We start from the raw sequence: 21578 nt of genomic DNA, 5'->3' as shown, positions 1-21578 counted from the left end.
CCGAAGAATTGGGCCAGCACCTTCTGGGCCTCCCTCCAGAACCGGTTTCAGCATGAGAAATTTTAATGATGCACCACCAGGGGGCGCAGCCAGCAGCGGGGACCCAAGACCAGGCGCTTCCAGGCAGTAGGTCTATAGAGAACTCCAGGCCCTGCCCATTTGCAAGGCATTGGATATCTGCTCTACGTCATTGAATCAAGCGGAGAGGGCTTTACACCAACCGCTTGAATCACAAAAGATAAAACTGAGGTCCAGAGAGGTAAAGTGGCCTGCCTGAGGCCACACAGTGAGTTAGGGGTTGAGTTGGGAACTGAGCCCTGTTCTTGGACACCCCTGCCCCCAGATCAGAACTCCTTCTAAGACACTCTGCATCTGTCACAGCTGCCTAAAGTGAGGTCCCCCAGATGTCCAGGTGTCTGGCCTGAGAATGGCAATGAGCCTTCGGAGGCCAGCTCAGGCCCTAACCTTCCCCTTGGAACCATGCTGCCATGGAAAGGAGGAAGTCTGGGGGCAACGGCTCTGTAAGTCATGAGAGGGAAGGGCCAGCAGGCCTCGGGGAGAAGAGCGGCGGGGGGGCAGTCAGTCTGGCCATGAGTCAGCCTGTGTCATCAGACCCCTGAATCAATGGAAAGTTGGCCCCGCGTGGCCTGACCCAGCCACCCCACCAAGACTGACGAATTCAGGGCTGGGGGCTCAATAGCCTGACCCTACGCTCCCATCCCGGAGCCTGGCTCCCACCCCTTAAAGTGCACGTCTGGGAGGTGGGGAACAGAGGGGAGCAGGTTTGGAGGCCCTGGGGGGAGATGCCATCCTAGGAAGTACATACGGATCCTTTCTCTGCCGGGGGTGTCCCCTAAGACTACCGGGGCAGCTGCCCCCTGGGCAGGAGTCTCTTGTTCCTCCTGGAGAGTGGCATCCTGCGGGCTCCCTTCCGCAGGCCAAGGCGGGGGCTGTGTCTCCGGCTCCGACTCGGGCTCTCCGCCCACTCTCGAAACACTTGCCCCACGGAGTGCATGAAGCGGTGATAGCCGTGCAGGAACCTGCAGCCTTCGAGCCTGCGCTGGAAGGTGTCTGGGGTGGGGGTGGGTGACGGAGATGTCCCTGGGCCTATCGGAGCGGGCTCAGTCGTCTCCGATGAGCCTGGAAGCAGCTGGGCCATGCAGTGGATATTGTTCTTGAACCCGCGAATGTTCTGCTTTGCCCTATTCAGTGTCTCCAGGTCCTGGGCTTTGGGGATGTCTCGCTGCAAGGCCATCAGTCTGTGCAGAACGTGGTCCAGCATGGTGTTGAGATCCCACAGGAATTCTCGCCTGCTGAGCCGCTGCAGGGCCTCTTTGCTGGGGAAGGTCCCTGGGCGCTCCCGGCAGTGCTCCTTCAGTCCATCCTTGTCTAGGCCTTGGCTTTGGATCTGGAGGGAAAAGAGAATCAGGACGTGAGTGCTCAAGCCCCCAACACACACACACACACACACACACACACTCACACACTCACACAGGTCTGCTCTGGTCTGCCTTGAAATGCTGGACCTCATGCACCCCATCCCATCCAATCCTCCCATTGTACAGATCAAGAAACTGAGGCCAGAGAGGGGTGAGGACTCCCCAGTGTCTACAAGCAGGGACAGAAGGATGCTGGGGGTGAGGGCTGATTGGGGTGACTGATGTGGGGAGCGTAACCATGGGCTTCAGGAGGACAGGACTCTGTTTGGGTCCCTGCTGCTACACCTGAGGAATGGGACAAGCTGGGAAAGATCTCTCCTCTCCTTGGTGTTTCAGAGTTAGGCCCGGAGAGGTCCAGGGGGCCCTGGAATAACACAGGGACTTGGTTTCCCCACCGGCTCCATCTGGAGTGGGGGTTGCGTGAATGGGAGCTGGGCCTCATCCTCTCCAGGCTCACTCGTGCCCCAGGCCTGCTGTCCTCTGAGACTCAGATGCCACCAGGGGCCAGGCGCTCACATATGGGTTCAGGAGCATGCTGGTTAGCTGCATGATGTCCGCCTGCTTCTGAAGCTGCCTGAGCAGCTCTTGGTCCTTGTCCAGACAGCTGCCCATGACCGGCGTGCTCAAGAACAGGAGTCCGAGGACCAGACCTGGGGCAGAGAAGGGAAAGATGTCACCTGACTTGGGGAGGGAGGTCAGCGGCTTTCAGATGGGAGGACACCCCCAGGGCCTCAGAGGGCATAGCCCATTGGCTCAGGCTTCGTGCCGTCAAGGGTGGGGCTGGGCACCGTGTACGCACCTGCTGGGGCCACCTCCACCTCCCTGGCAAGTCGCAGCCCAGCATCCCTAACAATGGTTCTGCTTCACCAAGCAGACCCTTGAGAGGAGTTCCTGCGCCTGCCAATCTTGCCAGCCTCAGGATTTGACACAGGGCAGCCCAAGCGGGGCTGCTCTCTGCAAGACCTCTGGGCCAAGATCCTGGGCTCCCCTGTCACAGACACTGGCCCTCTGCGCAGGCGGGCTCAGCCTGGGAGCAGCCCGGTGCCTAGAGCTCTGTCTGCACAAGCAAAAGAGGCTGCCTTTCCCACAGAATGTTCTGTCTGCAAAGGATGTGTGGGATCATCTAGACCATAGCCCCATTCTACTGACAGGAAAATCAAGGCTCTGAGGGAGAAGGGCTTGCCCAGTTCACACAAGGCCAGGACTGTCCTCGACCTCGTGCACCTTCCTCTTCTCTTCATTAGTGGCCACTTCCGTCAGGCCCACCAGGGATGCTGTGAGCCAGACTCTTGGGGGTGGTTAGGCATAGTTACTGCTGGCAACCTCCCCACACCCACCCAACCCCCACCCCAGGCACCGGCAGCCATGTGGTCGGAAGGGGCCTGTGGCGCAATGGCCCGGAAGGCAGTGACACCACGTTCCGTTCCTAAGAACCGTTCAGCCCCTTGGGGAAGACGCTGCCGGGGACGGCTGGGGGGCTGGCCACCCAGGCACCGAGACCATAGGGCGCTCCTCGCTACCTCCCCAGGTATCTGCAGCCGGGCTTGGGCGGGGGACGGGGAGGGGATCCATGTGAGTGCTGCGTGCACGTGGGACTAGGGTGTCTTCATGGGTGTGTGTTAGGTCTGCATGAGGCGAGAGGAACAAACTGGCCACACACAAGCGTTGTGGCCAGTCCACCCTGGGGCACCGGACTGCATGTGGGGGCTCCCAGGTCGGTGAGATTGAGGGCTCTGAATGACATCACGTGGCTCTGTGTGCGTGTCACCCTGTGGGTGTGGCTAGGCATGCTATGTGATTGTGTGGGCTCCAGGGTCCCCGTGCCTAGCGGACTGTGTCTCTCCATCCCAGACCTGTGGATCAGGGCAACAAGGAAACCTCACTGCCCCTCCAGACATCACACTGCTTTTCTGTTCAGCGTCTGCAGATTCCGCCTCGCCCAGCACGTCACATACCTCCCTCCTGCTTCCCTGGCTTCTCCCTCAATCTATCCCCTTCCCTTATTCTCTTGCTCCCACAGTCACCTCTATATCACCTCCCCTTAAAAGTCTTCCAGGGATTCTCCTTCTTTACCCTGTGAAGATGCTCTGTTCTCAGTGGACCACTTTCTTTGCCTGACCTCCTGGCTCTCTCCCCTTCTCAGCATCCTTCTGGCACCCGGCCTTCCCAGTTCCCGATGGACAGAATGTGCCCCTGCACCACGCTGGCACCCATGGGCACAGCAAGCGGCGTGCTGGTGGAGAGGAAGGAAGTACTTACTGGGCAGCGTCCTCCACATAAGCTGTGCCCGCATGCTGGGTGCCCGAGCTCCGGCCGGCGCCTGCTGGGGGTGACACCTCCTGGCTGGGAGCCCTGCGGGCTGGCAGCCACTTTATGCCCGCCAGGGTGATTGGCCAACACCTCGTGAGGTGGGTGGGGAGGGGGGAGGGCAGGCCTTCTGGGAACGTAACCCCAAAAACCAAAGTTTCCACGGGCGGCCAATGGGCGCTGTGTGCGGTGGCATGCCTCCTCCTCCTCCTGTTTTCTTCGAATTGATTCTTCGAGAACAGGGTCTCTCCCAAAGATGATGCAAACTGCAGCCTCAGCCTTCCTGGGGTGAGCAGGGAGCAAGGAGGTCCATGCCATCTGTAGGGAGCTGTGCCCAGGATAGAGGGGAGAGTGTGACAACTGGGTCCTTGGAGGGCTGCAGGTCAGGCTTGGCCCAGGAACCAACAGCCTCACAAGTCACTGTGGTTTGGAGCTGAGGGTAATAAGACATCTTCCTTCTTGAGTGCCCTTCCCGCCCTCTTGCTGGGACTGTTGGGACATCTGTGAACAGAAACCACCACGCTCTGGGCACAGAGCCAGACCTGCCAGCTCGGGCTGGCAGACCCGAGATTGTGGTTCTGGCCCCAGGACCACCGGGGCTCCCAGCCATCTCCTCTTTCCCATCATGCACCCCCCTCGCAACTAGCCTTCCTTATCCCAGACCCCTTGCCTGCAGCCAGGCCCTTTCTTTACAGATGGGGTCTTCTGGGGGGAAACAAGACATAGGAAATTAGGGTTCAAGCCTGCCAACATGCTGTGTGACCAGAGGCAAGTCACTTAATGTCTCTGGGCCTCAGCAGCCCCACCTGTAAAATGAGGATTCGAAAAGCATTTCCTGGGCCAGGCTCGTAGCCCTGCCACTATCATGGACATAAAAGGCAAAAGTCCTTTGAAGGAAAAAAGAAAGATAAAAGTCTAATTCCAAGTACTCGCTGCTGAGGGCTAGTGTGGGGGGCGGAGGAGATGGGGAAGCTGTGAGCTCAGAGGGGAAGCCAGGGTGGGGGAGTCACCGTGGTGATGGTTGGGGACCAGGTTTCACTTTCTCTGAAAGATAGTGATTTTTGGTTAGTCTTCCGCTTCTCGCAGACCTCAATGGATGTCAGAGTCAAGGCACTGTGGAGACCATGCCTCTCTAGTCAACCTGCTACTCTGTTAGGGTAAACTGAGGCCTGGCCTAGGGCAGCCCCAGCATATCTCCCTGGCTTGGAAGAGGGTCTTTGGCCTGTACCCTCAGGAGCTCAGTGGGGAGGAGGGCCTCAGGAGCCCGGAGAACCAGGGTAGGACCCCTGGAAGCTGCCCCAGCTAGGGAAAGCATTGGGCCTGTGGAGCCTGGACAGGGAGAGCTGAGGTGGCAGAAGAGAAGGTGGGTTGGACAGCCATCCTGACCACCAGGGCTGCTCCCACCTGCTCTATCCTCTGCAGGCACATTCACCGTTACTCATTAATTTGTTCGATGAACTTTTATTTGGCCCTACTCTGAGCCAGCCCCTCCCAAGCGCTGAGGATCCCATAGTGGGCAAAACCAGACTCTTCCCCCAACCCCCATGCCAAGGAGGCTATTCCTCACCTCCCACCCACTCCCTGGCACCCCAGCATGGCACTCACCACACCCACCATCGCCGCCCCCGAGGACCAGTTCTGGATTCTCCTCCTGAGAATGTGGCTTCTGCTCAATTCCTCATCTCTGTGCCCACCCCCGCAAGACCGTTTCCTGGGGCCCATGCCACGCTGGGATCCTTCTTCATTTCGCATCCCTGATCTCATCCAGCAACACCCCTGGAACGGAGAGAGCACCCAGGCAGGGGTGCCTTGGCTCTCTTGAATAAGGAAACTGAGACACTCAGGGCCCAGCTCTGGGCTGGAGAGCCACAGCTGGCTGGAGTGCTTCTCGGCCGTCTCAGCTACCGAGGACCGCCCTTCGCACTCGGGGTGAGGGGAAGGCACAGGCCTTTGCTTTCCTGTCCCTGCATCATCCTGGGTAGGAGCAGTTAAGAGGACATGGTGTTCACAAGGGGGCTCTCAAGTCTGAAAGACCATGCTCTGAGCAGCGAAGCGAGGTGCGGTGTGCAGGTCCCAGGCATGACACCCACCGACAGCAAGGAGGAGTTAGCTATTGGTTTGCTCGGGCTGCCCTGACAACATAGCACAGACAGGAGGACTGAAATGACAGAAATGGTTGTTGGTGCCATCCCGGAGCTAGGAGTCTGAGACTGAGCGATCAGTAGGGTCGATGTTATCCTGCAGCCTCTCTCTTGGTTCCTAGATGGCCACCTTCTTGCTGTCTCCTCATGTGGTTGACCCCTAGTCTGTGTGTCTGTCCTAATCTCCTCTTCTTAGAAGGACAGCAGCCATAATGGATGGGCCACGCCCACCACCATGGCCTCCTTGTGCCATACCTCTCTGAGGACCCTATCTCCAAATACAGCCACATTCTGAGGTAATATGGGAGTCGGTCTTTAACACAAGAATTTAAGGGATAAAACCCTGCCCAGAACAGCTTGCAAGAGGAGGGCATGGTTGGAGGGCTGCGGGGAGTAAGGACAATGGGGGGGTGCCTGGAGCTCGGTGGGAGGGGACAGTGATGTGCAGGAGGACAGGCAGTGGCCCCAAGGTGAGGAGACCCGGCTGGCCAACCGAGCAAAGCATGAGGGGAAGATGCGTCAGCGTGTCTGGTGAGGTCAGCACCCAGTGACGTCCCTCTCCCCAGCAGGAAGGGCTTGCAACACGGCCCAGCCAGTATAAATAGGCTCCCCGACCACAGGCCTGGGCTGTCCCCTCTTCCCGGGCCACGTCAGCTGGGTCCTCGTGATTCGGAGGGGGAAAGAGGACTGGCTTATTTCCTCAGAACTGCTGTTCCCCTGTCTTTCCGGCCCACCCTCTGCCTGCGAGGCTCTACTGCTTTAAGTGCAAGAACAAGACCTGGGGTGGACTGGGTGGGTCAGAATTGGAGGCCACTCATCTGGGAAGAGAGACAGCGACCCGTGACCTGCTAGGGTGGGAGCTAGACACCAACCCAGTTACCAGTCTCCATCTGCTTGTGAGCCCAGTGTTCTTGGCCCAGTCGCGTCTGCTTTCCAAGCCTCAGTTTCCCCTGTGGACAGCAGGGGCACAATGTAACAGTCAAGAGTCAGACAACCCAAATTTAAAATGGGCAAAGAGGGGGCAGCTGAGTGGCTCAGTGGGTCAGGCATCCGGCTCTTGGTTTCGGCTCAGGCTGTGATCGCAGAGTGGTGAGCTCGAGCTCCGTGCTCATCAGGAAGTCCGCTGGAGGGTCTCTCTGTCTGCCTCTGACCAGGCATGCTCTTTCTCTCTCTCAAATAAATAAATAAATCTTAAAAAAAAATAAAATAGGGGCACCTGGGTGGTGCAGTTGGTTAAGCCTCCAATTCTTGGTTTTGGCTCGGGTCATGATCTCAGGGTCCTGAGACCGAACTCCGTGCTCAACCCAGAGTCTGCTTATGTTTCCCCCTTCCTCTCCCTCTGCCCCTCCCTGCTCCCCGCTCTCTCTCTCTCTCTCAGGTGTGCACTCTCTCTCTCTCTCAAAAATAAATAAATAAATTTCTAGAAACATAATGAAAATAAAAATAAAATAAAATGGGCAAAGGAGAAACAAATAGCTATTTCTTCAAAACAGGCAAATGCCCAATAAACCCATAAAAAGCTGCTCAACATCGTTAGCCATCAGGAAAATGCAAAATGAGAACCATAGTGAGATACCTCTTCATACCCTCTGGGGTGCCTGTCATCAAAGACAGACAGTAACAAGTGCTGGCGAGGACAGGGAAGAATCAGAACCCTAAGATACGGCTCCTGGGAATTCAAGATGGCACAGCCGCTTTGAAGACCAGCAGGCCTTCCAACACTCAAACATAGAGATGCCCCATGCATGAGAGTTCCACGCCCCCGTATGCACCCAAGAGAATTGAAAACACATGTTCACAGAGGAACTTGCACACAAATATTTATAGCAGCCTTTATTCACAATAACCAAGAAATGGAAGCAACCCAAATGCCCATCAACGGAAAATGGATTTTAAAAATTGTGGTCTAACCATACAATGGCATCTTACTGAGCCACAGAAAGGAATGAGGTCCCGATTCGTGCTAGACTGTGGATGAACCTCAAAGACAGGACGCCAAGTGAAAGAGACCAGTCACAAAAGGCCACACGTTGTACGATTCCATTTGAATGAAATGTCCAGAAGAAGTAAATTCATAGAGACAGAAAGCAGAGGAGTGGCTGCCGGGCCCAGAGGGGTCTGAGGACAAGGAGTGATCGCTAATGAGCTTGGGGTTTCTTTGGGGGTGATGGAAGTAGTTTTGAGTTAAATTGTGGTGATGGTGGCACTGTCGTCTGAAGAGACAAAAACCCAGTGAATTACCCACTTTAAGTGAGAAATTTGGTAATAAATATTTCGTATCTTTATTTTTTAAAATGCAGTGGCGAATACTACTTCAAGAGGACGGGGAGCGTAAATCGGTGAATGACACGTGCCAATGCCCGGCCCATCGCTAGTCCTCCAGAAATACCCGCCAGTCAGCCAGTCACCCGGACAGACAAAGGCGCGCATCTGCTTATGTCATAGGCTGGCTTTGAGGATGATTGGGAAAGAAAATATTACATAAACACTGGGGTGAACAAGGATCTCTCAGCGCCCTCCCCACAAGGCCGGTGAGGTCATCCTGAGCTGAAGGATTCTTCGGTTTAGAACTGCCAGAGTTCTTCTGGGATCTGGTTGTCCATAGTGTGGGAAGCCATGTCCCCCATGTGCCCAGTGGCTCCCCCAAATTGGGTAAGTGAGCACCCTGCCAGAGGCCTGAATACCTATTGAGGGAAGTGCAGCAGAGAAGGAACTATCTTCTGTTCGGGAGTCTCTTACTGTTTGCGGTGAAGAGGTTGGGGGGATGCGTCCCCCTCTGAGGGGAGATGACCAGGAGATCAGAGAGCTGCCCCTCTACCCTCTCTCCGATTGGCCTAGAACAACTTCCCCCTCACTACCTCTCTGAGCCCAAGGTCCTCTCTGTCAGATGAGGGGACAGGAGAGATGAACACAGAGGGCCTAGAACCCTATGGAGCCCCATGGGGTCCCTTAGTGGCTCCAAGCACTGAGATGTCACTGTAAGTGACATTAAACATTAAACAAGGACCAGCAAGTCCAATGGAGTCCTGACTTTTCTCATGATGACAACATACAACGCCTATTTTGAAACTTCACATTCCTGCCAAATATGTCCAGGTGTCCCAGGCATGTGCTGTTTGCCCAGCAGTAATAATCAGAGATGTCTCTGTGTGCTGAGACCAGTTCTGAGCATCTACTATGGGCTGGCTCTGTGACCCCTCCCAGCCATCCTCACAGAGATCGTTTTTCTCCACCCTATAGATGGGGTAACTGAGGCCCGAGAGATGGGGCAGTTGGTGGGAGGTCACACAGCTAGGAGGGAGCAAAGGCAAGTTTGAGTGTGGGCAGCTGTCCTCGGCCCACATGCTTGGCCAGCACGCCATTCATACTGTGGCTTGCCCAGAGCTCATGCAGCCACATGCGGCAACAAGCTTGAAAACATATGGCTTTTGCAGTGGGAAGATGGAGATCCACTTGGTCAAGGGCCAGCCAGGGAGTGACTGGGGGAGAGGGTTGGTATTTCTACAGGTCTGGAAAGAAAATGCCAGTTTAACTGGCAGAAATGCAGGAAAGAGATGCTACAAGTTCCATGTGGAGGGAACGTCATGAGCTGCCCACCAAGCAAGATTGCCTCAGTCTAGTTTATTCATTTGTTTTTAAGATTTTGTTTATTTGAGAGAGAGTGAGAGAGATCACAGAGGGAGAGGGAGAAGCAGATTCCCCGCTGAGCAAGGAGCCCGATGTGGGGCTCGATCCCAGGACCCTGGGATCATGACCTGAGCTGAAGGCGGACGCTTAACGACTGAGCCCCCCAGGCGCCCCAGTCTAGTTTAGAGAGGAGCAGGTGTGGCTGACGTCTAACGGAGAGGGAGGGAGGAAATGGGGCCACCCACAAAATGGCTTTACTGCCATTTCAGCCCCTCTGGGGGGCTTGTAGAACACAGCCTGGTGCCACCCTCTTGCTTAAAACACTCCCCTGGCTTCACACTGACATTCAGTAAGGCCAAGGCCATTACCACAGCCACCAGACCCTGCCCACCTCCCCAGCCTCACCCACACCTCTCTAAGCCATCACCTTCTCTCACCTTCCTCAGTCCCTCAGGGGAGCAGAGCTCTCACCCCCATGGCCTTTGCATATGCTGTTCCCACTGCCTGAATCTCCTCCTACTGAATGAACTGTCACCCAGGCCAAGCTTCACCTCTCCAGGGAAGCCCTCCTGGATCTTTTCCCACCCCAGGCTGGTCCCTACCCACACCCCTCAAATTCCATGGCTCCTCATGGCCTCTCCACATAATTTAGGCCATATAATTTAGTAGGTGCTCAATAAATCCTTAGTGACTGGATGAACGCCCAGCCATACAGATGTGGGCATCTGTAGAAGCCCCAGGAAAGGTCAGCCATGGCTTCCAGGATGCAGGACCCAGATGTGTGCCTCCCATATCCGGTGCACTTGCAGCCAGGCCTCTGGAAGTGCAGGTCCACCTCGCTGCTGGGCAGAAACAGGTTCTCTTGGAGCCTTTCTCGTGCCTTCTCTTGGTCACCTTTCCTCAAGGAAATCAGAATTATATCACTCACAATACACCAAAGCACATGATCTCTCTCTCTCTCTCTCTTTTTTTTAGAAAGCCTTGATTTTTAAAGATGCTGACTTTTTCCTTTATGATATTTTTTAAAAGTGAATTCAAAATATATTCCTTCACCCACTGCAGATTTCATCACTTCCCTGGAAAACAAGCTGAAAAAGAAAAACATAAGGCATTTCTCCTACTTCCTTTAAAGAATTCACTTCAGAATGAATTCCATAAGCAGCACCTGACAGCCTCATAGAAAAGGACCAGTTTCCACTGGAGGGGATAATCCTGCCTTTTGCCAAGACAGATGAAGGATGGTGGTTTTTAGGCCCTTCTTCAACCTGTATTTAAGTAATTCATTATATGTGTCAGGCACCAGGCTAGGCATGGGGTGTAGATCAGCAAGAAAGACTAGGCTTCAATAAATTAAAAAAAAAAAAAAAAAAAAAAAAAAAAAAAAAAGGGACGCCTGGGTGGCTCAGTTGGTTAAGCAGCTGCCTTCGGCTCAGGTCATGATCCCAGCGTCCTGGGATCGAGTCCCACATCGGGCTCCTTGCTCGGCGGGGAGCCTGCTTCTCCCTCTGCCTCTGCCTACCACTCTGTCTGCCTGTTCTCACTCGCTCTCTCTCTCTAACAAATAAATTAAAAAAAAAAAAAAAAAAAAAAAAAAAAAAAAAAGAAAGACTAGGCTTCCAGGTAAGTGAATTTGTTGTGAATGCCTGTTTATATCCAGGTCTTGAAGGTTGAATAAACACACTAGCCAACATCCAGCATGTGATCTGGAAACCCACCATTTGTCAGCCTGCTCATTTCTTACTCTAGGCTTAGGAGGGAGCGCCCAGCCCAGCCTGACCCTCGTGGTACCCTGGAGTCTAGCGCTGCACCTGCATCCCAAGCAGAACCAGTCAGAATCCTTCCCCAAGACTGATGTCAGACTCAGGAGACTCCTGAGTCTGGCCTCCCTTACATGGCCAAGCCTTCGGAGCTGGGATGTCACAGGTCTAGCGCTGTGAAAAGCCACTTTCCCCAGCTCCATGGGGTGGGGTGCGGTCCAATAAAGTGGGTGAGAACATGGCCGGTCCAGCTGGAGAGGCCAAGCAACTTCCCTGAATCCCTGGTCTCTGCCTGAAGCCAGGACCAACCCCACACTTGTCCCAGCTACACAGGACAATGATGTCAGTCTATTTTCTGCTAGTTGAGCTGGTTTCCTGGCACTTGCATGGGGAGTCCTTTGTCCTGCACCAGTATGAGGATGAAAGCAGGAGGGGTGGAGGAGATGGAGAGAGGAAGTGGAATGGGCTTGGAGACTTCTCTTGGTGCCAACTGCAGCAAAAGCCCAAAAACCCTGCTCAACAGAGAGCAACTGGAGAAAGATGGAGGGGACCAGCCAGGGTCCCCATGGGGCTGTCCACAAATGATAGCCCTGGTCCCAAGGGGAAGTCCAGGACACAGAGGTGGGACTCATTGGCAGGGATGCCTGGAGGAAATGACCCGGGACAGGTGTTGTGGAAGACCTGTCTTCTTCCCCTTCTTATTCTTAGAGAGCTGCCAAGGAAACTCTGGGTGTTTATCTTGATAAGAAAAAAAGAAACAGGAGCACCTGGGTGGCTCAGTCGGTTAAGCGTCTGCCTTCGGCTCAGGTAATGATCTCAGGGTCCTGGGATCGAGCCCCACATCAGGCTTCGCTGCTCAGCGGGAGTCTGCTTCTCCCTCTGCCCCTCCCCACCTCATTCTCTCTCTCTCTCTCTCCCCCAAATAAACAAAATCTTAAAAAAAAAAAAAAAGAAATAAAATAAAATACATCCTGCAGCTCCAAGGGGAAAAAAGGCCATCAAAGCTTGCTCTGTCCAAAGGCCAACTGGTGGACATTCAATGGGTGATGGACAGTGGTCGGCTGGGGCCAGGTCACCTTGTCCACAGAACACGCATGTAAGGAAGGAAGAGAAGCAGGAGATGGCAGAAAACACAAATGTTGGGCGCCCCCACATTAATAGCCTGAGGTGGGAACCCAAATGTCCACCAACAGATCATGAATTGTTAAAAAGTGGTATGTCCACTTATTCAGCCAGAAAAAGGAATTGGCAGTACTGATAACACGCACCGCAAAAACACCAGGCTGAGTCAAACAAGCTAGAGGCCCAGAGTCACATATTATCTAATTCTGCCTATGTGAAATGTCCAGAACAGGGAAATCCACAGAGATAGGATGCAGATTGGCCGTGGCCGGGGGCTGGTCGGAAGGGGAATGAGGAGGGACTGGCGACAAGTGTGGGGTTTCCTTTTGGGGTGACGAAAACGTTACAGGTGGTGGTTGCACAACATTGTGAATATGCTAAATGCCACTGACCTCATCACTTGAAAATGGTCAATTATGTATTATGTGACTTTCACCTCAATTTAATTTTTTTTTTTTTTAAGGCAGAGCTTAAAAACAGGGCAACTCCAGGAAAGCCAAGGGGCAGGAGAGCGTCAGAGACCTCCCACAGCCCCTCCTGTTACTGCTTGGTTAAGACCTGTCCCAGAGCTCTTGCTCGTTGACTTAGGGCTCACCTCAAGTTCAAAGGCCAGGGCATGCCCTTCAGGACAGGGCCTGGCAGCCGCCCCACACAGAAGCTCCCAGCAGCGGGGGAGAACAGGTCAAGGGCAAGGCACAACAGCAGAGCAGCTGAAGAGCTGCTGCAGCCGGGAGGTCTCAAAGGCAGACCTCCTAAGCAAGGGTCTGCCTAAGGCTGGTGATTGGGAAGGGAGGGGACACACCAAGATTTCTTGCGCAGCCAGATGACAGGGACCAGCAGGAAGCCTGGGGAAGCACAGGTGAGGACAACTGCAGGCTGAATCAGGACCCAGCGAAGTGTGGAGGGCCCGGCTGTGGAGGACAGAGGAGTGGGAAGCTCAAGCTCATAGTGGGCAGGCGGGAGTGGGGGGCGGCGCTGGGTGTCAATTTCTCTGTGTCCCCGTGGGGGGTCCAGATGGAGGGGCAGAAAGTCAGGCCAGGCTTGCTTCAGGCTGCGGACAGAGGACGAGGGACAGAGGAGGAGTGGACAGAGAGGTAGGAGGGAGACTGAGGAGGCTGAGGCAGCTGGGGTGGAGGGCGAAGGTGGAGGGGTAGAATTCGGGCGCACCCAGCATAGCCCAGAAGTCCCCTGGTGACTGCAGGAAGCTGGGCGTCCTGAGATTAGGGCGAGGCAGGAAGGCCTGGGAGGATGTGGGCCCGGAGAAGGAAAGTGGACAGGAGGGTACATACGGACACACATGTGAACACAAAAACACCAGATGTGGACGCCTGCCCTGGTACACGCAGACATACAGAAACTGTCCCGCCACAGACAGGAGTAGACGTATAGACACTGGCACTAGCACGTGTCCACACGTGCACAAACAGGCACAGATACCTCTGGTCATGCACACACGGGACGCGTGCAGAAACACAGCCAGCCACACAGCTGATTTCGGACAAAATCAGATGCACACAGGGCCGCAGAGGCCCAAGGACGTATTGGGACACATGGATTCATGCGTGGACAGACAGACACACACACTTTCTGGCCAAAACAGGCCCATCTGCAGAGATGCACTCAGAGGTCTGCACTGACTACCAGCACGGGCACCTGGAAAGCATCCCCATTGGCATCATGACAGATTCCCCTGGGAAAGCAGCTCCGGGCACCCCTGTCTGTGGCACCCTTGGCTCCAGAACCCCAGCACCAGGTTCCGCCTGGGAAAGTGAGACAAACCACGGCCATTGCCCAACACACCCACTGGGCCCAGCCCGGGGTCAGGAAGGAGCCAGGGCCAGGCCTCGCGTGCCTGCCCACACATTCACTCCTCGCCACCAACGCAGACGGCTGGGATTGCGAGGGAGCTTGCAAAACCATCCCCATCTCTCAGGGTTCAGCTAAAGTGTCCCTTCCCCCGGGGACCTCCCCAGGCTATGCCCAATGTTAACCTTTTTGAATTCTCATTTTGCCAAGCCCAGCTCTGTGACCTCGGGCAAGCACCTTCTCCTCTCTGCGCTCAGTTTCCTCTCAAAGGCGGGGTGGGTAATGAGAACGTGCATTGAATACACGAATGAATGGAGCACATCCCTTTCCCACCTCTTGCACAGCTGGGGGAATCAGCTTCCTGGTACTCAGTCAGCTAGCTGCAGGGGGGCTGCCCTCCTGCCTGGTCCCTTCCCACCAGGTGGGATCTTGGTGCCAGGTGGGACATCTGAGAAGGTAAGGGTTTATTCTCCCTTCTACACAGGACCAAGAAGCCAGCTTTGGGGCAACTTGGCAATAAGCATGGAACCAGACAGCCCTACCTGGCAGAGGTGGGGATGATTCAGGGTGCCCCCACCCTGAATTTCTGCTCAAATAACTTCAAGGATTCACAAGGTCATTCGCCCTCTATGGGCAGGTAAAATCTGAGAGGGTGGAAATGAGCCACTGCGGGTACCTCCCTGAGCTTTCCTCATCTCCCATCCCCACCCACCTAAGGACACCCCCCACCCCAGGTTCACATCCTCCCAGCAGATGCCAGACTCTAGGCTGGCAGTCGGAGGGCTGAGAGCACCTTTCTACTCCCCAAGGGACTGTAGGCAGGGCCTTTCCCAGGCACAGGCTGCCGTCTTTATGAGGATGGGCACTTGGGCTCTGCAGTCTGGGGCCTTGACCCCTGCACTCAGGAATGGCTGTGCTGATGTGGACAGGTGCATGAGTGTGCCCAGGGTCGGAAGGACAAGGACATGGACTATGTGCCAGTGAACACCCCCAACCTTAGTTATGAATGATCCAAGCTGACCCTAACTCCAGGCCTGGGGTAACCAGACAGACTTCCTTTGTTCTATAACTGTCCAGGGGCTCAGGTGGGACAAAGAGGTGATTCTGTGAGGCTCCACCACAGCCTGGGACAGCTTAAGCCCTGTCTGTGTGATGGCACCCAGAGCATTAGACAAGTGTGAGGCCAGGGTCAGATCCCCCTTTCAGCGGAGTGTGCGCCAGTCACTTCCCAAGCCCTGTGCTCTGACCCCAGGTGGGTCCTGGGGTCCCTGGCAATCCCAGAGCAGATCTCCCCATTTATAACCTGTTGATGGCCAAGCTGACCCAGTGACCCCCAAGGACCCTAATGCCCAGGGAGCTAAAACCCTTCCACACTGACCTGGGCCCAAGTCAGAGTAGACCACTGGGGCCCCCTTACCCAGGCCAGTCCTACGGGAAGCACCTGGCACCAATGCCAGATTAGGGCCTGGTTTGAGGGACTAGGCAAAGCCTTGATGCACCTGGCTTTCCAGGGTAACAGAAATACCCAAATTAGGCAGTGACTCACAAGCAGACAACGGACAGAACCCCCCGGAGCTGAACACGGGGCCCAGGAGCTCTCTACCTGCAGAGTTGGGAGCCCCAAGGATTCTGGTTCTAAAGCCCCCACTTAGCCCACGACATCCTTTGAGCCAGGGTCCAAGTTGTGTCCTCCAGAGAGAAGCCAGAACTCCCTCTTCCCCCTGAAAGTCAAACTACAAAGCAATGACCCCTTCCCAGTGCCAAGAAGTGGAGGGATACTGAAGGACCTGCCTCCAAGATCTTGATCCACATAAGGAAACAGAGGCTGAGGGAAAGGGGCTGGCCTAGGGTCCCCGACCACTCACTCACCAGGCTGGCCTTTGCTGTGCTCTGTTCCTGTGATCTGCAGCCCCTAGGTTCCCAGGGGCAGGGCGGGCACACTGCCAGAGGACTGGCCCCCGTTCTGGCTTTTCTGGGGAGCCACGGTGACCTCTGAATACGCCGAAGTCACACCCTTCTTCCCTTCTTAAGTGCGGGCGGGTCTGGGCTGAGGGTACCTGATAACCTCCCCGGGGACATCTGTAGGGTCCCATCAGGCTCAGAGTGGAATCCTGGTTTCCTGGAGTGAGGAGGCAGCCCCTCTGACAGGAAACCTGGGCCCACATGTGCTGAGCCTCTGGCCCAGACAGGCAGCCTGTGAAGGCAGAGTGGGTTGTAGGTGGCCTCTATGCCCATCCTGTCATTCTAGCACCCAGGTCCCCACTCTGGCTGGTCCCCTCCCACTACTACTCCAGGAAAGCCCTGGTAACAAGAACTAATTGATCTCTTGGCCAACAAGGACTCCTGTGAGGGACCTCCATGACTCAGGCATGGTCCGAAGGCAAGCAGGCAGCAGCCTGGAAGAAGGGTGCTTTTGGGTCCTCCTTGAGGGGTTTCATAATAGGCCAGTCACACCCACGGTGGCAGGGAAGGCTGGGGGACCTCCAGACAGGAGGATCTCAGAATCTCTAACCACATTCAGTACTTTCTGGGCTATTCCAGAAGCAGCAAGGAAGGAAGAGGCTGGGCTTCAGAGGCACGTAGCCATGGATGGGAATCAGGTGACCTTGGCTAAGTCACTTCTCAAAGGTTCAATTTCTCTCAAAGAACTGAGTCAGGTGAGCCCAGCCAGAGCCGGCAACATAGGGACAGAGCAGGACTTCCGGCAGAGGGGCTGAGACAACACCCACTGGCCACAGCCCAACCCTTCATTACTCCAAGGCCTTTATTAACAAGTCAATAAAAAAGGGACAGAGATGTAAAAATACTTTTCTCGGAGGCCCCCAGAAGGGCAGGCACTGTCAGAATCACCTGGCCAGGGAAGGCAATCCAGCCAGAGGCAGAACGGAAATCAGGGCCCTATCCAGGGAGCAGCTGGCCTGGGGCGCTGAGGGTGAGGGCGATGGCTCGGACCTCAGGCAGGGAATGTGCAAACACTGAGGCCTCGCAGGGAGTGATGGGGTGAGGGGTTCCCGGAGGAAGCCCAGAGCACCGTGTTCCCTTGCGTGGGCAGACACGCGTGTCCACGTGAGAGCCGGTGCCTGCACGCAGCTTACATACAGAGAGCAGAAGGAGGGGTGCCTGGCAGGAATGGGGGCGGGGTGGAGGGCTCATCCCATAGCTTGAGGAAATAGCTTAAGAAGTCTCTGGAAGACTGGGGTGAAGGGAGAGTGAGGTGGCCTCAGGAGCCCTGGCCGTCCTGCCGTCGCTGGAGGACTTCAATGACACTGCCGATGCCGTCCTCAGGCACCTGTGGGCAGGTGGGCAGAGGGAGGGGTCAGGGCCACGATGACCTCCTGGCCTAGACGGACTACATCCTGCACCCTCCCCACCCTCCCGGGCCTCAGTGTCCTTCTAGGAGCCCAACCCATGGCGCTCACCAGGGCATGGTCAAAGTTGAAGGTGCTGATGTAGTAGGCAGAGATGTCAGCCGCAGCCAGGGGGCCTGCGATCTGGGCCACGATCCCACACTCATCTGAGGGTTATTGGGGGGGATGGGGGGAGTCCATGTGGATCATCCTGGCCACCCCTCCCAGGTCCTCTCCAAGTCCCCAACACAAAAGCAGCAGCCCTCACCAAAGCCCAGAGGCTGTCCACCGATGCGTACCATCCTCCACAGCTCTCCTGAGGAGCTGGTCAGCAGGAGGTCACTGGGGAACCTGGAGAGGCAGGTGGGTAGTGGGCAGGGCACCCACCCGTCCCCTCCCTGCCCCAATGTGAGCCCCTGGAAGCAGGGCGACCTGGTGACCTCAGAGTCTGATCCTCCACCTCTCCCCTCCCTAGTGCTGGGCTTGGGATCTCTGGTCCCCAAGGCCTAAGGGTCACATACTTTTTCTGAGTCTCAGCGTCCATGACGATGGAGATGTAGCCCTCGATGAGGGAGAACGCAAAGAATGTAATGGAGCTGGGTTCAGTACCGCCAGAGGCTGCCTCCTTGGGGGCACTGGAAAAGGACAGAAGACTCAAGGGCTCTTCAGGGCACCCAGCCCACTGCATGTCCTCCCACTCCCTGGGCCGCTTTCCTCCCCTGTCTGAGGGCCCTGGTCTCCTGATGGGGGTGGGAGGCAGGAGAGGACAATGAATCTCACCTCAGCCAAAGACAGTGGACCCCCTGGGATGGCCTGACTCAGGGTTGTCTCAGTTCACACTACAGGAAGGGGCTGCACCTGGGGCATCGGGATTTACCCTGAACATCAGTCAGGGGTACGTGGTTACCCCAGGCTGCCAGGAACCCAAGACACAGAACAGGGCACAGAGCTGCAGAATGGTGGGACACAGCACAGGGAACAACTGTGTGAGGACAAAGACATGAGGTGCAAACAAGGCCCACCTGTATGAGTAGAAGAGGACATCGATGAGCGTGGTTGCGATGGCTGGCAGGGTCTCAGGGTCCAGGGTGAGGACACAGAAGCGGTTCTGTGGGCTCTGGATGGGATGCACTGTGGGGCTGGGCCCTGCTAGGAGGAACCAGGCAGCAGCTGTCAGGGCGACTGTGGGCTGGGGCGCCGCCTGGTGGCCAGAAAGGGATGGGCCTGGGAGGGGTGTAGGATCATGGCCTATGGGAACTTTTTCCACTCATGCTCTCTTTCCACCACATCTCCCTATCTTGGGAGGCAGCCGGTGTCAGTTGGTATCCCCACGCCCACAGACCAGCCCTCACAAGGGAAGGGGCCCAGTGGGAAGAATAGGCCCTGCCTAGGTCTGGGTGTTGGAGGGAAGTCTCACCATGTTGAGAACGGGGAAAGCCATTGCTGGAATCATCCCTGGCAACAGGCACAGGCTCCCCACCCACTTCTCGGTAAATGTCAAACTCCTGGGATAGCGTGTGGATCACCACGGACAGGTCCTGCTCCCGCACCTGGACCACAAGGGGACGAGGTATCATGTTACTGCCCAGGCCCCCAGGCCCACCCTGCCCCGCCCTGGAGCCTGCCAAAAACTCACCAGGATGAAGTCCGTCTGGTAAGTGGACAGCATCAGCACAGACACATGGTGCTCCGCCAATGGCGCAATGACTGAGCGGGCGATTTTGGTGACCCCAGCAGCCTGCACTGCTGCACCGCTGCGGGATGACACGTTCAGCACCAGCCATGTGGCCTCAGCCACTTGAAGGAACTCAGATGGGGGAAGCTCTGTGAGCAGGAAGCACACACCATGTCAGAGCCTACAGGGTGGGCCCTGCCCCTGTTTCCCTGTCTGTGGTGGGGGTGAGGGGACGGTGGGGTTCTACCAAGGTAAGGGCAGGTCTGGAGACAGGGGCTGTCTCCCTCTCCCAAGTTCTGCTCCGGAGAACTGCATGTATGCAAGGACTGCGAAGTGCTTCAAGTGCTGGCCTGCTAGGGATGGAAACTTCCCAGTTAAGACTGGAGCTCCAAATTCAGACAGACCTGGGTTCAAATCCCAGCTTCACCATTTACTTGCTGTTGACCTGCAGTAAATGATTTAACTTTTCAGAATCTCAGTTTCCTCATCTGTAAAATGGGATGAGAGTTTATACCTCGTGACGGCAGTCTGTGGATTAAGACTTTATATAACGTGGAACCACCAGGGAGCGCCAGCAAATCAGGTTAGCTGAGGGATGCCCTTCTCCCTCTGCAGACCCAGACTTTCCTGCAGCACAAACCGGGAAACTAAGGCCTGAAGGGCTGCAGTGGAGGATGGGCCAAACCTCAGTTTCGCGGCCTGATGCTGCAGGTCTGTGAGGAGGGGTCAGGCTGGCAGGAGTAGGAGCCAGATGTCAGCTTCAGAGACCAGGGAGGAATCAGGCTGGCGTCCAGTCCAGAGCAGGAGCCAGAGCCCGGGTGGCTGCTAATCTCCCAAGTGCAGCCAGGAGGCTCCCCAGGACCCTGAGGTGGGCTGGCTGCCCGCTCCTGCTTTCCTTTCCCAACCCTCCCACTCCTGGAGTTCCCAGACCAGCCACGGAGGGGGTGATCGGCCCCAGAGAGAGAAGTCCAGGGAAAATAATGGCCAGGGGGATATAACTGGCACAGGAACCCCTGATTTTTGCTCTGAACTGTAACTGAGGCCCAGCTACTGGCCTGAGGCTGCTAAGTGCCCTTCACAGCCCTGTCTAAAAAGTTCTCATGGGACCCTATTAGATCAGAACCATAACTATGCCATTTTACATAAGAGGAAACAAACAGCTCAGAGAGAGGAAGTGACTTGCTCAAAGGCACACAGCCAGTGAGTGGTAGTAGTCGAATTCGAACCCAGACCCATCTGCCTTCAAAGCCCCAGCTCTTGTGACTTTGGATCCCAGGATCTAGTGAGAATCCCACAAAGAGGGGAGCACATCCTTCCCCAGCCCAGCCCCCACCTTTGAAGCCCTCCTCGTCCACCATGAGCGTGTAATCCTCGGGGGTCTCCGTCAGGCTGAAGAACTTGCACCTGGATGAGGGTGGGGGGCATCTTCAGCCTGGGTTGGGCGGAGGGGGCAGGCAGGATCTCGCTCCAGTTCGCCCAGAAAGACCCTGCTGAGCCCCTCCCTGCCCCCTCAAGCCTCAATTTTCTCTCCCGGGCCAGTGGGTGTGGGCCTTATCACCGGAATCACGAACTGTTTTTCGTCTCCGGACCTCTGTAGAAACTCCCGACCCTCCATTCCGGGAAGGAGGAGAGGCTCACCCGCGACTACAGCTCTGGGGGTGTCGGACTTTGGGGCCCCTAGACCAGTCCCTCTGACCCGATGGGAGGCATCTCTAAGAAGCTCCCCGCAGTCGCCAGTAAGGAACTGCCCCCATTTGACACCACTAGGAGTTAAGCATTGCTCACCCCGGGTTGTTTGCGCCTTAACTGGCCCTGGGAGGGGGCCTCACGGCGCCGGATAGGCGCGGCGGTCCCAGGGAGGGTAGGCCCAAGCCGGATGGCGGCGGGAGGAGGGTAGAAGGAGAAGCGCCCTCCCCGCCCGCTCCAGCTCGCCCTGCGGCGATGTTAATCTCCAGAACCCGTCCCGGAGCAACAGCGGAGCCCACCCCCACCTGTGCCCCCGAACCCGGGCGCGCACCGGCTGCGGCGGGGCAGGAAGAGTAGCTTGATGAGCGGGTGGGTGTAGAGCCAGAGACCTGGGCGGGCGAGGCTCAGCACCCGCACCCGGTGCTCCAGGATGTGCAGCTCCATCACGGTCCGCGCGGACCTGACCCGGCTGCCAACCAAACCCAGGCCGCCGCCGGGGGCGGGGCGGCGGGGGCGGTGCCGGGGGCTTAAAGGAGCCGCTGCGCGGCAGCGTCCTCGCCGCCAGCTACGCGGCGGACCCTCCCAGCCCCACGCCCCGTCCAGTTTCCTGACAGCCACGCCCTGAGGGGCGGGCGGCCTATCCAGAGTTGGCCACGCCTCCTTCTTAGGGC

The 21578-nt window shown here is 56.3% G+C and overlaps 2 protein-coding genes across 5 annotated transcripts; both read right to left on the bottom strand.

Moving 5' to 3' along the window:
* Positions 1-859: 859 nt before the first annotated feature.
* OSM (oncostatin M) lies at positions 860-3732 on the bottom strand (the record flags this gene model as incomplete). The annotated part of the gene is made up of 3 exons (XM_080822197.1): positions 860-1408; positions 1956-2089; positions 3699-3732. The coding sequence occupies 3 exons, from the start codon at positions 3730-3732 to the stop codon at positions 860-862; spliced, it is 717 nt and encodes a 238-aa protein (XP_080678323.1).
* Positions 3733-16721: 12989 nt separating this feature from the next.
* On the bottom strand, positions 16722-21491 carry CASTOR1 (cytosolic arginine sensor for mTORC1 subunit 1). 4 transcript variants are annotated; one of them, XM_080821948.1, is made up of 9 exons: positions 21213-21491; positions 20555-20625; positions 19183-19370; positions 18964-19096; positions 18569-18695; positions 18068-18181; positions 17815-17897; positions 17619-17713; positions 16722-17488 (listed from the first exon to the last, which is right to left on the bottom strand). In XM_080821948.1, the coding sequence occupies exons 2-9, from the start codon at positions 20577-20579 to the stop codon at positions 17420-17422; spliced, it is 834 nt and encodes a 277-aa protein (XP_080678074.1). In that variant the 5' UTR covers positions 20580-20625; positions 21213-21491; the 3' UTR covers positions 16722-17419. The 4 variants fall into 4 exon arrangements, with proteins under 4 accessions (XP_080678074.1, XP_080678073.1, XP_080678075.1 ...); XM_080821947.1 differs by having other exon boundaries at positions 18569-18692; positions 21239-21484; XM_080821949.1 differs by having other exon boundaries at positions 20555-20653; positions 21239-21361.
* Between the last annotated feature and the right edge of the window lie 87 nt (positions 21492-21578).

The sequence above is a fragment of the Martes martes genome (assembly GCF_963455335.1).
Source record: "Martes martes genome assembly, chromosome: 13".
NCBI lineage: Eukaryota > Metazoa > Chordata > Mammalia > Carnivora > Mustelidae > Martes > Martes martes.
This window is presented reverse-complemented; position numbering and strand designations above follow the sequence as displayed.

Bases quoted from the DNA above. Each gene is read 5' to 3' on its own strand.
- CASTOR1 (XM_080821946.1), bottom strand. From the start codon at position 21,351: ATGGAGCTGCACATCCTGGAGCACCGGGTGCGGGTGCTGAGCCTCGCC. The intron at 19,371-20,554 runs GTGGGGGCTGGG...TCCTGCTCACAG, and splicing joins GGACGAGGAGGGCTTCAAAG to AGCTTCCCCCATCTGAGTTC. The intron at 18,182-18,568 runs GTGGGCCTTGTT...GTCCTTTTCCAG, and splicing joins GTCCTCTTCTACTCATACAG to TGCCCCCAAGGAGGCAGCCT.